Below are 14,471 nucleotides of genomic sequence, written 5' to 3' on the forward strand. Positions count from 1 at the left end.
GTGAGCGGAGCCGGTTGGAGCCTCATGCAATGCCTTATCCCCTGGGCTCTTGGGAAGGGAGAATGAGTAACATGTAGCAACACTGCAATCATGGAACAGATTGTGTTGCTCTTCGGCTTGCTGGGATGAGAATTAAGGTGGTACAACAGGACAGTACATCTAAATACCATTATTTTACTCCAGACTCACAAAGAATGATTCACTTCATTATGCGTTTCACTGTAATGGCATTCAACAAAAGAATACATTCTGCCTGGGTTGCCACAGGTCTCTAAGAAGTACAGCGAGATTGAAGAGTTTTATCAAAGGCTGGCCATGCGACATCCACAAAGCGCACTGCCACTTCTGCCCAGGAAAGTGCTGTTCGTGGGAGAATCAGACATTCGGGAACGAAGAGTTATTTTCAATGAAATCATGAGAGCTATTGCCAAGGATGAAGATCTAGCAGCCAGCCCTGAGTTACTGGAATTCTTGGGTAATTTGAAAATGTGCTTCTTAATCCATGTAATTTATTCAAATACACAGGGGCTCACACCTTGAATAAATTGTGCAAAATTAATGTGTTCCATTTTTCCACCCTCTGAATTTCTAAGGCCAAGTCTGTGTTAAGTTCTCATTCCCAGATACTTTGAAAACCGAATGTGTAATACCGTGTGATTTACTTTCCTACAAGACCTGAGCTTCAGGTTCTAGAAAACAACAGTGACTCGTCATATAAATGTGAGACTTGCTTGTAAGGATTTAGATGTGTAAAATGCCTTCGGAACAAAATCTGACCTTGATTCCTAATCTGAGGGATGATCTCAATGATCTATGCTGGGTATGCATGCCTAATCAGAATTCCACACTGAAGTAGTCCAAATTCTGTTCCAAGAAAGTCTTTGCATGTATTTTCTTAATCAATTTGCATAATTTATTTTGGATCTTGTGATCATATGGAAAGGAAGGAGCTATATAGAATACAAAATGCCTTTGTAGACCACTATAATCTCATTTCTGAGATATGGGTTAGACACTTGATTTTGATTTTTTTAAAGAGTCAACCTCAAAACTTTGATTTCTTCATGAAATGCAAACAGCATGCTTATGCCAAGTGATGGTGGGATTGCATAAAACATACAGTCTGCTTGCATTGACTGTGATGCAGCTATGATGATGATGATGATGATGATGATGGATGCTGCTCAAGCCTGCAAGACTGGATGTCTAGTTAGTTAGAGAGGGAAAACGGCTTTAATCAGGACTGGAATTCAGTGGCAGTTAATCTTTTACCCAGTGAAATTCCTAACACTGGGCTTTAATGTCACTGCTGTTGTGCCTGAACGGAAGAAGTAATCCCTATCTCTGTTGTTTTTGCAAAGAAGAATTTGGTTTCTCTGTGCACTCAAAAGAGCTTAATTGTGGTGTGTCTGTGGCACTTTTGGAAATCCCACAGTGGGCTAGCTCAAAGGTGAAGGAATAACTTTCCATCCAGAATAGCCAAAGTGCAGTTTTACACACAGAAGGGAGCACCCCCTGGTTCTGCTTGCTTACCTGTCAGAGGCAAGTGATGTAGATGCAGACAGACAAGAACTGCTGCTGTTCTGCCTCACTCTATCCAGTTTTTGTTGCATGATTTCACAGGAACCCGATCTACCAGCATCGTGGACATCAAAGGTAAAAACCTTCCTGATAAGGAAGAGGAGGATGAAGACGATGAAGCCTTAGATTTCTTCAAGGAGGAAGAGGTGCCCAATATAATTCCCCAGCTCAAAACATCAAAAGCACAAGACGTGAAAGCGGGGAAAGAAGAGGACAAGGTGGAGGAGGAAGACGACGATGTGGACCCACTCGGTGTTCTCAAGTATGCCTTTTTCATGTTATTCTCCTTATAGACCAGGGAGAGGCAAGCACAACCAGGTGGAGGCCTCATAACCCCACGCCAGCCCTGTGCAAGCTGAATGACATTGTACAGGCAGAGGCAAGGCGACGTCCCCCGGTGCCTTGCAGTCCTTGGCAAGAAGCAGCCTTGCTGAGCACAGGTCGCTTCCCTGAGCCCCAGATGCTTTGCCTGCCTTGTGCCTTTGCCTGGGCAATGGATGCCGCACTGGAGAAGAGGCTCAGCCTGGCTTTGCTTGTCCTTCGCTTTTCCACGCAGGGAATCCAGTGTGGGACAAGCCAAGCCAACTCATCTGGCATGCGCAAGAGTTCCTCTGAGCACAGGCGAGTGTATTGCCAGGCTTGGCTGCAGAGTGTGTCTCCATGTCCCCGTCCCCACCACTCTTTTACTTTTGCACTTTGATCAGAGATAAGAAGGGGATACTTCTCCGCAGAGCTCTCCCTCAAAATTGGAGATGAGAAGTGGGTTTCTCTCCCCCACTTTCCCAATTTCCCTGCAGGGTGGCCTGCAGGGCAGCGGGCAATAACTTACTGAGTGGAGTGGGCAGAGCTTGCCAAAGGAGCCCAAACCTCTGTGGACTGGGTGGGCATCCTCACAGGCCAGAGGTTTCCCACCCATGCAATCTACCTTATGTGCACGCTTAATTCAAAACTGTATTTATTTATGTTTTACATTTACGTCCTGTCTTTTTTCTCTGGAGAGGAACCAAAGGTAGCTTATATTGCCAGCACCAGCTCCTTTTTTATCCTTGCGTCAGCAACACAGGCTGGAAATGAAGTCAGCTGCAAGGCTGAATGGCACCTGAGGCCTTGGGTCTCCCAAGTCCCCATGCACTACTTGAATCACTGCCTGCCACTGACACTGTTATTTTTTTAAGCATGTATTTTAGAGTCTGAGCAGCTATGCTGATTTGCTCTGAAGAAGAAACATCAAGCTCATGATGAGGGGAGGGCTGCAGCTCAGGATAAGCTTGCATGGGGAAGGCTGTAGATCCAGCCCCTATAGGGACCTCCAGTGGAGGGGCTGATAGGGTCCAGCCTGTCTTGAAGTGTCATTGCCCATTCAAGGAGACCATACAAGGGCAGCTTGGTAGATGAAACAAGGCGGAATCACATGGGAGAACCCCATGGTCTGCTATGCAAAACAACCTCTTAAAATCCTAGCCAGAGCTAAGCGTGGTTTTGCCCCTTTGATTTCAACAGAAAAGTTCAACACGGAATCAGCGAGGCTTCAATGTCCTTTGCTTTTGTCTCAGTTGTGCGTCTGTCCCCTCCTTTGTTTTTTGTGTGCTCTGTTCAGAGAGGGTCTAGACTGACAAAGAGCTCTCTGTAAATCCAAATCCTGAATCCAGCATTGAAAAAGCTGACACAACTTAAAGGCATTGTTTTGTTGTTCTTCTTCCTTTTGCTTTCTGCAAAACAGAAAACAAAAGAAAAAAGAAAGAGGAGAAGCATGAGAGTAAGTGGTACTGCTTTTCTTTTTACAACTTACACTAATAAAAAACAATAATTTGTTCTTCTGGATTTCTGTGGAAACTAGAAAGAATATTCTTTAGGATGTGTATGTATACACACACTTAAGTGTGCATTTGAATTTTGAATATGTTTAAATTTAAAAGCATTCTCCATTTCTGTGCTTGGCATTTTAAAATAGGTGATCTTATTGAGCCTAACATCTTCTGATGTTCAGCATTCAGGTAAGAAATGCTGTGATCAGAACTGTAAGATGCCGAAGGCAGAGAGTTGTAGAAGACCTACATCGAAGGGTCAGTAATCTTAAGGAACTCTTCCAAAGATGGCATGTGGCATCTTTTTCTTCCTCAAAAGCCACAGCAAAAGGGTGATTTTAAATAGGGACCAGCAGACTGGGAAAACAATTATACCTGCAATTATTTCTTGATGCAAACCCTCTTCCCACCACCACCGTTAACAATCCCAGTTGCGCTGAGCCGTGGAGAGGAAAACACACATGCTCTTGAGTTATACTTTCTAACACATTTAATGTCAGATGAATGCTGCATGAGGGCTTCATTTGCATTAATGCATTAGCACAAGGGGGAAATGTTAAACTCTGCCTTCCTCAGTGTAGCAGCCCTAATGGACTCTTCCTCTACTCCTTTCAAGTGGCACCTTTTAGGAAAATGCAGTGATGTTGGCAAACTCAATCGTAGATTGCATGGTGCTTGTGTCGCTTGGTTCCAAGTGGGTTATCTTTTTCTCAGTCTAGTCATTGCTGAATTTTGAGCATAATTCATGCAACAATGTTCAGAAATTGGAGCTGTTCAAAATGGGAACTGGTCCCCTCATATTTCGTAATTCAGAAACCCCTCCAATCTAAAGACAATAAACTAGCTCAGTATTCTCCAACCTGGCGCTCTCCAGTTCTGATGGACTACAGCTGCCAGCCAGCATGGCTGGCTGGGGGATATTGGAAGTGTCTGAACAGAGCAGTTCAGGAAGGCTGAGATAGATGGTTGTTTATGATGAGAAATCGGATAAAAATTTTTTTTTGTGCAATGGTCCTTGGCTGTAAGGATATTCCAAAGAACCTGCCCTTTTTTGGATAGGAAAATGGTTTTTTGAATTCAGTGTTGAGTATAAGTAATAAGGAGGAGGAAATGGCCAAAACAAGCCATTGGCTTACTCCCCCAATTCTATTTGCCCCGGTTTGATTTTACTTACAAGTATTTTGGGCAGGCTCCAGAAGATCTTTGGGGAACTTCATGTCCAGAGAAGGGCCCCTCATCCCAAAGCATTGCTTTCTCGTCCATCAAGAGACCCCTGAAACTTGGATGAACTTTGCAAGCAGCCTTTGATACAGGATACTGTGGCCCAAACTGAAGCAGCTACGTGGGCCTAAACTACCCTGGGGTAGCCCCTTTTTCAGAACTGAATTTAATTCCCATAATTTAATTTGTGTGCATGGTTCCTAGCCCTACCACGGGCAAGTTGGCAGGTTTCAAGGTGATTTCATGATAGTGTTCAAGTATCAAAATGTAGTTCTGGGGCCTAGGAATTAGTTACCAGAGATGGTAGTTACCCTTATGGATTAGATTCAAATCCTTAGCGGTAACTACCAGCCTGGACAGCTAGCATAGGACCAATAGATGTTAAGAACTCTTGACAGTCTGGATCACTCCTAATTTATCCTGGTTTATTATCCTTGTCTTTGAACCAGATTGAGCGTTTCACATCTTCCCCTGCTCTGATTGACTGTGGGCCATATTCCCACCTCCACCACTGCTACTCTGGGTTCTAGTCCCCGCTCAGCCATGGAGCCAACTGGGTGACTTGGGCCAGTCACAGACTCTCAGCCCAGCCTACCTCACAGGGCTGTTGTTGTGGGGATAAGATTAAGAGTAGAAAGAGGAGAATGATGTAAGCCGCTTTGAGCTTGTTGTAAGAAAAACACGGGATATAAATAAATAAATAAATAATAGGGCTGAAAAGAGGGGGGTGGTGGTTATAGTTGTAGTTTGCCTCCAAAATGAGCTAACTCTGTCCATAGCTTAGAATGGCAAAAAATAGAATTAAGTGGCTCATACTAAGCCTCTGTAATGGTTTGTCACTGAATTTGGGTAGCAAACAGTGGCTTTTAAAACATTTTCCAAGTAAAAATGAAATAGGCTAAAGGTGTGAAGGGCATGCAGCCCATGGGCCACTCTTCTTACCTATACCCTTGCTCGCCTCCTCCCTGCCTGGCCGCCCCAATCTCCTCCTGAGGATGAGAAATAGGCGAGCATGCACAGTGTTCTACCCTATGCTCTCCTGCTTGGGCAATTAGCAACTCCCAGGCTGTTACTAGCTGTGTGAACTGGCCATGCTGGCTGAGATTGAAGGGGGCTGCAATCCAATGCACCTGGAAGGCAGCAGATTGGGGAAAGATGACCTAGTTAAGCCATGGAAGAGGGCTTGGCTGGGCCATTAACCAGTGCCCAGTCCTGCTTCTAGCACCAGCTGCTTGTAAGACCCGCCACTGCTAAACGACAACGTTTGTCCATGCTGTGATACACCTTTTGTGCAGCATTGTGGTTTTCCTCTCGCCCTCCCAAGCATATACCACCCCAGCAGTATGCTTTTATCAGGCAACCACATAATAATAAAAAAATAGATTGTGAAAGTAGTTTTTAACCAAACAAGTTGATTTTCCCAGGGAGCCCACCTCCTGTATGATTTAAACATCTCAAATATTTGCAAGGTAGTTGTAAGTTTTAAATGTGTTTTTTTCTCGTCTTGTCTAGACACTAGAACAGTGTGTGCAACCCTCTTATCAGGAGGGTTGTCTGATGTGGAAGTTAAAAAGGTGACCCCTTCTTCTGTTTGTCCAGCCTTCTGTCTGTCCAGCCTTCCATCTGTCTGTCCATCCGTCCTTCTAGCATTAGCAGAGAACCATTTTCTTTGAGCAGTGAGTGTCTGTATGTAGATGCTAGAATTTACAAATGCATATGTGAGGCATTGTAAAAATTGCATCACTGTCCACATATATTTCAATATAGCCCACATTTTTCAGGAGGAGAAGCTATTACTCATCTGGTGTGTGATCCGTACATAGCAACACACACACAAAGGCCCTCCGAAGGCACTCAGTTTACAATTACAAGGCTTAATACCAGTTGGACAGCTTCCCACATGAACTATTTAACTCAGTCTTGTTTTGTCAAAGACTTCCCAAGCACCCAGCCAGCATTCCCATAGCAATAGTTTCGAATCCATAGTGCAGCAGAGTGGGGAGAGACCATACCCATCACTGTGTATGGTATAACAACCCATTTGTCTCCTAACTGCGAACTGTAACCGAGTAGCAAGCTATCGGATCTCTTGCCAGGTGAGAAATACACAGTTTCTCAAGAAATAACTCTGCATTGTAAGAGGGCAGAATCCTAACCTTGGCTACCCTCATTGTGATGATGCGTTAGGGTGCATTTATATAGCATTTCTTCTTCGCAAAAGCTTCACAGTTTTATTGTGTTGCTCCTCGCAGCAACTGTCTCAGGTAGGTGGCTTCTATTTTCACTTGACAGCACAGAAACCCAAAATTTATGGCTGCCTCTTTGACTGGTAGGATTGTGCCACTGGTCCCTGCAGTGTCTCAAAAGAATGGCGGAATAGGCTGCTTCCAGATGAGGGGGCTCCCTATTGGGGGCATCGCTCAGCCAGTCCGTTTTTTCTTAGCCAGCGGGGGGTTTTTCAGGGTAAGCGAAAACAGGGAAGATGTGGTGAGAAACAACAGGAGGCCTCTGAGTGAAAGACAACAACATCGGGATTCCCTGTAAAATGACATGCTTGAGATAGGGCTATGGTGTGATAAAAGCCTTACCTGGAGGCACAACTGGTCTACATTCAAAGAGCGGATGAGCTGGAAAAACCCATCCCAGAGCGATCTGTTTTGGACTGTGGGAAGTGGTGGTAGCGATAGGGCTCCCACCCAGTTGCTCCTCTCCCATCCCCAAAAACGTTCTTTCTCTTGGAGAACTGGTATGTCTGGGAGAAGACTACTCTAGTAGAAACCTTTCCTGGAGATCTATTTTTCTGTGTGCGAGGAATTTTTTTTTTTAATGTTGCACTCAGGCAACAATCACCCTGCAGCCTTTAATGGTGTAGCTCTGGAACAGTCTTTCCATACCATCGGCCAGCACTGCTGCTTGGTGTTAGCTCAGGGTCTGCAGCTGTCTCTGTTGCCCCTCTGCCGCTCTTGCCTCCTCCGCTTTTCGCAATATATTTAGCAGCAAGCATGGACTGGATAAATGCAGTCCTTTACAACTGTGTTCAAAACCAGATGATATGCAGATTAGATGATGTTCGCATGCATGACCTTGCAAGCAGCTTGGGAAAGTGTTGCATTGCCTGAGATAATGACATATTAAAACATCTCTAAGGCCTTTCTCCCGACACCCCCTGCCAAACGAGAAGGAGCGGTAGCCCTGTGCCACGTCAGGCTGACATGATGAAATGCTCCCCTGTGAATAATCTGGCACATCAAGGGGAAGGGTATAAATCCTTCTGTGGGATTTAATTTTCTGTGTAGAAGGTTGTTGGTTTGGGGAGGGAGGGGGGGAGGGAGGGAGAAAAAGAATTTGGTGACTGAAGGGGCAGGGGAAATGGAAGATCATTCAGTCAAGTTGTTATATTTATAATTTGATTAGTGTTGATGTTGCATTGACACTTTTTCCCTCTTGTGAGGAACCCAGTGTTGCTTACATAGCTCCATGTATCCTCACGACAACCCTGTGAGGCAGGTTAGGTTGAGCGTTTGTGACTATCCCAAAAACACTCCGTGAAGTTCATGGCTGAGTGAGAACTAGAAAGGGAATCTCCCGGGTCCCGCACCAGCACTCCAACTGCTATACTGCACTGGCTCCCCAGAAAGCTGTGCCGTTATTCTGCAGTGTCTCAGCCCAGGTACAAGTTTACCTGCTCACCTGCAGTTCATGCAGGGCCAGCCCTCCTGTTAGTCCAACTAAAGCAACTGCCTCAGTAGGCAGATTCAGGGTGTTGCAAAAGACATCGGATGGTTAATTAATTTGCGGTGCTTTTACTGCCAGGGACGGGGCAAGGTGCTTGTGAGAACTAGGCCAGGGTCTTTCTATGAACCATAAAGGGTCCATACAACCCCGTCCTCCTTCCTTCTCCAGCTTTGAAACTGAGCTAGGGGGACAGATTTCAAGATCTTTTGTCTTAAAAACTTTATAATAATAGGATGACTCACTCAAGCCCTCAGTGAGAATTCAAAATGAGCATTACCTCATCTATCAGCTCCAGAGCCTCCACCAGAGGAACAGGAAATGTTGACTTGCTGGATTCACAGCGCTGTTTTGCTGACAACAGGAAGTGTTTCTGGGGGTGGGTTTCAGGAACCTGTTTTTCTGAGCCTTTCATGAGTTTAATTGAATAGCTAAGTTTTTAAAAAGGCTTATTCAGGACAGCCACAGTGGATGTAGGTTAGCAGAAGCCTGGTTGTGAATGTTTGCACTCCCCCTGCCGATGGTATTAGGGAATAATAAACCAAGCACATTTGAACATTTAACATCTGGCTAACTGCATCTCAGGATTCCTAGCATCTACATGATCTTCTGTGCTTTGCAAATAAGCACCTAAAGCTACTAGACCTCATTACTTGCTTGTATTAATGGGGCAGTTTTTCTTCCTGCTTAAAAGAATTTTCCTTCCTAATTGCCACAGGGGTTACTTGCAAGCCCACTCCAGCTCATGACTATGTTATACCTTGGAAAGATTGCATACATGCCACATACAACCCTAATACAAGTGTTCTGGAGGGCTGCCATGTTTAAATGCTCTAAGGCAGGATGTGGCCGGTAACATGCTCCCTTCCACCAACAATTGTTTATCTGTGAATACTTTCAAAACCATTTTAAGAGAAAGCAAACATTTAAACCTTGCCGGAATGTTTCCTCTGGAATTTCCAAGCTGGAGTTGAACTTGAGTTCCTCTCATGCTGAGCTGGGTTGACCTGCCATGTATTGTGGGACATTTTTCACCAGTGATAAGCACTCTTCAGATTGAAGTAGCAGCAACAGTAAAACTAGTGCTAGAGTGATGCACTTTGTCTCCACCAGTGAATGGAAAATGTACATGCTTACTAGGAGAAAGGCCTCTCTCAACTAAGTCAGGCTTACTCCAAAACAAGTGTGGGTAGGATTCCAGTCTTAACCCTATTCCAAATTTCTCCTCTATCCCTGGAAAGAGAATGAACTCATAGCCACACTTTCTGCCCCCTGACCTCTGCCTGTTTAGCAGAAGATGTAAAAAGGATCTCCACACATGTTCAGCTGCACACATGGAGTTTCCTGGCACCATTAGGAACTTTCTGCAGCCCAAAATGTATATCTGTAGGATCCTCTTTCAGGCATTCTGCTGAATGTATGGAGAACTCCTAGTCTCCCTCTGCACATTTACTCTTTAGAAAAGAAAGGTTGGAACGATTTCATAATTTTGGTTTTCTTGGCACTTGTTATTTGATCTTTTGCTGGGAAATAAGATGCACTGAATTTAGTATTCCTCGCTCTCTAGGAAGTATGTTCAGGACTGCAGCCTTAAAGACCCATTCAAGTCATATTTGGTTTAATGTAGTTGCTGTTTGATCTATCCATCCATCCATCCATTCATCCTTACATTTATATTCCACTTTCTTTCCTTTGTGAAGAACCCAAGACAGCTTTCATGTCGATCTTCCTCTCCTTTTTATTCCCACCGTAGCCCAGTGTGGTAGGCTAGGCTGAGCGTGGCTGGCCTGAAGTCATCCAGTCACTTCAAGACCTAACAGAGTTTAGAACCAGGATCTTCCCAGTCCCAGTCTGGCACTCTTAACCACTACACCACACCGACTTTCATTCTGCCTTATTTCCAACTAAGCCTGCTTAGGATTGCAACCTTACTAAGCTGTATCTTCCCTCACTACTTTGTTCCTGAATGTAGATGGTAAAATCTGAAAATAGCCCTGCTGCCTTGCAGAAATGCATTTGTCAATATATTTAATTGGGTATTCTGTTTTCCTTCCCTCCCTGATCTTATTTTGCTTTGTTTTTCTTGCCTGGCCAAAATAGCAACCAAGCCTGTCTAAACTGATCCAAGCACAGAAAAAATGGAAGAGGAAAGGCTGAGTTTGTCCTTTCCCTTTAAAACTTCAGATACTTTGCAATCACTGGCCAAGGTTCAAAGTTCTTTGGAACTAGTTCCATGAGTCTGAGGGCAGAGCAGTGTTAGAGTTGTTTGTCTTGAGCGGCTGCCTCCTCCTGCACCCCACAACACATGGCAAGCTGCACATGGAACTGAGGAGTGTCCAAAGCAATTTGTGATTTGGCATGGAGATCTGCTGTTCAAAAAAGAAAAGGTGAAAGCAAAAACGACCAGGGCAGAGCAGCTCTACCAGGCTAGCTTTTGCATCTGCTTGCCAGCTCTTTGGAGCTCAGCCGGTCATTATTTCTAATAGAACTGTTGCTCAAATAAAAGCATTTTAATGAATCATCTCAGTTTTCGTCATTGGATTGTTTGACCTTTCATATACAAGAATTCAGGATTCTGATTCAGGATTTATGTGCAATTTCACATAAATAAAAACATCATTACGCTTATAATAATCTTTATTAGCTAAGGATCCCTTAGTGAGGCTGTATAAGGAGATTTTCATGATCTCTTTCCTGAAACAATATAGATCTTTGCACATTATTCAGAATCTGATGTTGGCTCTTCATATGCTGGAACTCCCACCATGTCAAGCGAAAGATGGTTAGTATTTGCAGTATAGATGAAGAACTGAGGCTGAGACCAAGTTTCTGTGAAGTGGACATTTCTGGTGCTTTGTGAGGGCAGATTGGTGACTTGGTATTTGGGACTCTGACCCTGCCTCTTTCATCAGTTTGCCTCCTGTGAAATAGGTGCCAGGATAGAAAACTCTGGGTTCAAAAGAAATGGACAAAGCAGCCACATCGATCACAGCAGCCATTTTGTAAATGGACTCATGGTAGCCATTTTGTGAGAATGCCCACAACAATCTCTCAAAATTCCAAATGAGTCCATTGACCCAAATGGTTTGGGGACCCCTGTAGTAGCGGCTTGCCTGTCATTTACTTTTTGTAAACTTCCAGAGAGCTTCAGCTACGGGCAGAATAGAAATGTTAATAGATGGTGATGATTATGGTGACTGTGACAGCTCTCTAATCTTATTTGGGCATTATTGCAAACTCTGTGGAAAGAATATGCTCAGGTGACATGGGGGTACACACACTGGCATTCAGCACAAAGATCTGAAAGGAAACCGTTAAATGTGCTTAATGTCTCCCCATCCTGACAACATGGAGAGGCTTCTAATCTCAGCTGAATATGCTTGGAATATCCCATCCAGAGTGAAATAGCCTTGATATTGGTGGTGGTGATTGGGAGCCTGCCATCTCTTCACACAGGACTGACACAGAATCTGAAACAACGCTTGAATTGGGCTAGCATCTAATAAATAAACTATGTTTTAAAAGCATCACATAGAAACAAGGGGAGCTGCTTTATTCCAAGTCAGAGCACTGGCCCATCTTGCCTCGAATGGCTGACCCTGACTGGCACAATTCTTCCCTGTCCTTTCGTGGAAATACTGGGAATCAAATTGGGATTTCATGAAGGCAAAGTGCATACACTGTTATGAAGCTATGGCCTCTTCCCTCAGAAAGCCCACCCTCTCATGCAGCATGTGCTTGCCAGGATGCGTTATTGAATTCAGGGGGAATTACTTCTGTGTAAACATTGCGCCAAAAGTCTTTTGACAGTGTTACTTTTTTTTAGAGCTTGTTTATTTATCTTACAGAGTTTATAAACTGCTCTGTGTTGGAGAGTGACAAACATAAAAGGAAAAAATAAAAAAGAACAAAAACATTTAAAATCAAGTTGTATCAATGAAACCATAGTTAGTCTTTCTGGAAAAGCTTATTTAGATAAAATGCCTTGAACAGATGCCAGAAATAAAGCTGCACTGGCTCTTGTCTGACATCAGCTGGCAAGGCATTCAGGGAAGCAGTCGGTGCTACTCTGACGTTATAGCTTGATTAGGTTCTTCTGCTTTTTATGTCATGCAAGTGTTAAGCGTAATATGAAAACAAGGTTTGCACAGCTACCACACACCTGCTTACACCAGAGGTAGAGAAGCTTTCGGGGCCCATGGGGATGCTTGGCTGTTTGAGAAACTGCCGTAGGTGCCACCAAAAAATTGCTGGGTTTTGCATATTCTGTCCTACCATGGTGCAGTACTACCTAGAGGTTATGCAGCAGCAAAGCAAAAATCCAAAAGAAATGCTCATTGTGTGGTGCTTGGATCTGAAACCTGCAGCAAAACAGAAATTAACAGCCTTGTGTAGAAAAGTTCTTGGAGCAAAAGACTGGCTTGGTGGAGTGGAAGCTGCTGGTGGAATCGATTCCCCTCCCCTCCCCCACTCCCTCCTGCTGACCTCTGCTTCTTCCGCCTCTGCTGGGGAGGGTGGGGGAATCCTCCGGAGCAGATTTGCAGCGTATGGTGGACAGTGTCCAGGGAAGAACAAGGCAACACTCTCATGATGTTGGATGGAGTCTTCTCTTTAATCAAGCCCCTGAACTGCAATTCGTTTGCTGCTTATAATCTCCATTAAGCCGTTTGTTGAAATAAGTTGCTTAATTGGCTTGATGGAAGCTTTATCAACTTTAAAGCAATCCCACAATAAAACCTGAAGTGCACTTATGCAGTGATCTAATTACTTCTGTGGCAAACTCACTTCTCCTTCTATGGTGATGACTTCAGCAAAGATTTTCTCATCAAAAGACCTTAATCTTTGTAGTTCTGTGAAGTGCACACAATGCACATAAGAACATAAGGAAAGCCATGCTGGATCAGACCAAAGGTCCATTTAGTCCGGCACTCTGTACACACGGTGGCAAACCAGCTGCCCACAGGATCCCTCAAGCAGGACGGGCGCAAGGCCTCCTCCTGCCTAACCTAACCTCCTCAGCAACTGGGGCATGCAGGCATGTCCCCTCTGCTGAAAAAGGCAGCATATAGCTGGCAAGGGTAGTATCCACCGATAGCCTCCTTATTTATGCAGGGAGCGACAGCACACAGGAGGATGGAAGGAAGAAACCCAGCAGGGAAGGAGGTGGGAAACCAGTATTCAGCTTTTTTGTGGAAGAACACTTTAACACAGATTGCAGGGAGAAGTTCAACTTGCATTTTTAATATGTATCGCTATAGCAGAGGAAGACTTTGTCTTATTGAAATATCTGCTTCAAGTCTTGTTCCTAATACCCTCTGTAGTCCTAGGGCTAAAGCAATAGATTTAATTCCAGAGAACTCTTTGATCTTGAATGAATAGGTTCTGGGAGACTAGCAGTGTTTTTCTTCCAGAAAGAAACAGCATCAAACTAATTTTGATGGAAATTACGGCAAGGGTCTGGTAGCCCCGTGCCATCTTAACCCCTCTGGCAACAAACTACTTAAAGAAAGCTTGTCAGACCCGACTTCTTTTAAAGTAAAAGGATGCTTCAGAGAAGTTAAAAACTGTGCTAATAATAAACTAAAGACCAAGTGAACTATGAAGGCTGGGAATGCTTTTGTCCGTTCCCACAGAACATGTTTTCTCAGCTCCTTCTGATGACATCATGCATCAGTGCTGGGCACAGTGGCATTTCTGATCAATCATCTGGCAGTGCTTTCCCTTCGACTTAATCCCTGTTACTGGATTTTGACAAAGCAACCTCTCTGGAACAGGACTGTCTTTCAGCTGCTGCCCACGTTAATGTTTAATATGATACGCTGTCGCATTTTCATATTGGATGCCGCAGGCGGATATCCTCCTGCTAATTTCTTGTGACACTAGGAACTTGCTAAATACAGATTTATGGGAATGGAGTCTCTTTCTTTTGAAGTGACCTTAGGAGATCTACATTGCTGGCAGTGCTGGTCACAAAGCACTTCCTGGTGTCCATAGAAGGGAAATGAGCTGGCAGAAAGTTGGTTGCAAATACGACATGGACCCTCACAAATGCATATGCATACTCCTGCTCCCGTTCTTGTTTCAAATGTAGTTATCTGCATATTTAGAGGAAGGAAAAAGCCTGGACACTAT

At 44.2% G+C, this 14,471-nt stretch overlaps 1 protein-coding gene across 8 annotated transcripts in view; it reads left to right on the top strand.

Moving 5' to 3' along the window:
* Positions 1-14,471, top strand: part of HS1BP3 (HCLS1 binding protein 3) — a 46,122-nt gene that overhangs the window by 14,724 nt on the left and 16,927 nt on the right. For all 8 annotated transcript variants that reach the window (XM_044445131.1, XM_044445124.1, XM_044445130.1 and 5 more), the window contains 2 exons: positions 268-475; positions 1,624-1,843. In XM_044445131.1, coding sequence (XP_044301066.1) covers positions 268-475; positions 1,624-1,843 — 428 coding nt within the window. The remainder of the gene's footprint in view (positions 1-267; positions 476-1,623; positions 1,844-14,471) is intronic.

Source organism: Varanus komodoensis, unplaced genomic scaffold (assembly GCF_004798865.1).
Source record: "Varanus komodoensis strain SLA01 unplaced genomic scaffold, ASM479886v1 scaffold47, whole genome shotgun sequence".
Classification (NCBI taxonomy): domain Eukaryota; kingdom Metazoa; phylum Chordata; class Lepidosauria; order Squamata; family Varanidae; genus Varanus; species Varanus komodoensis.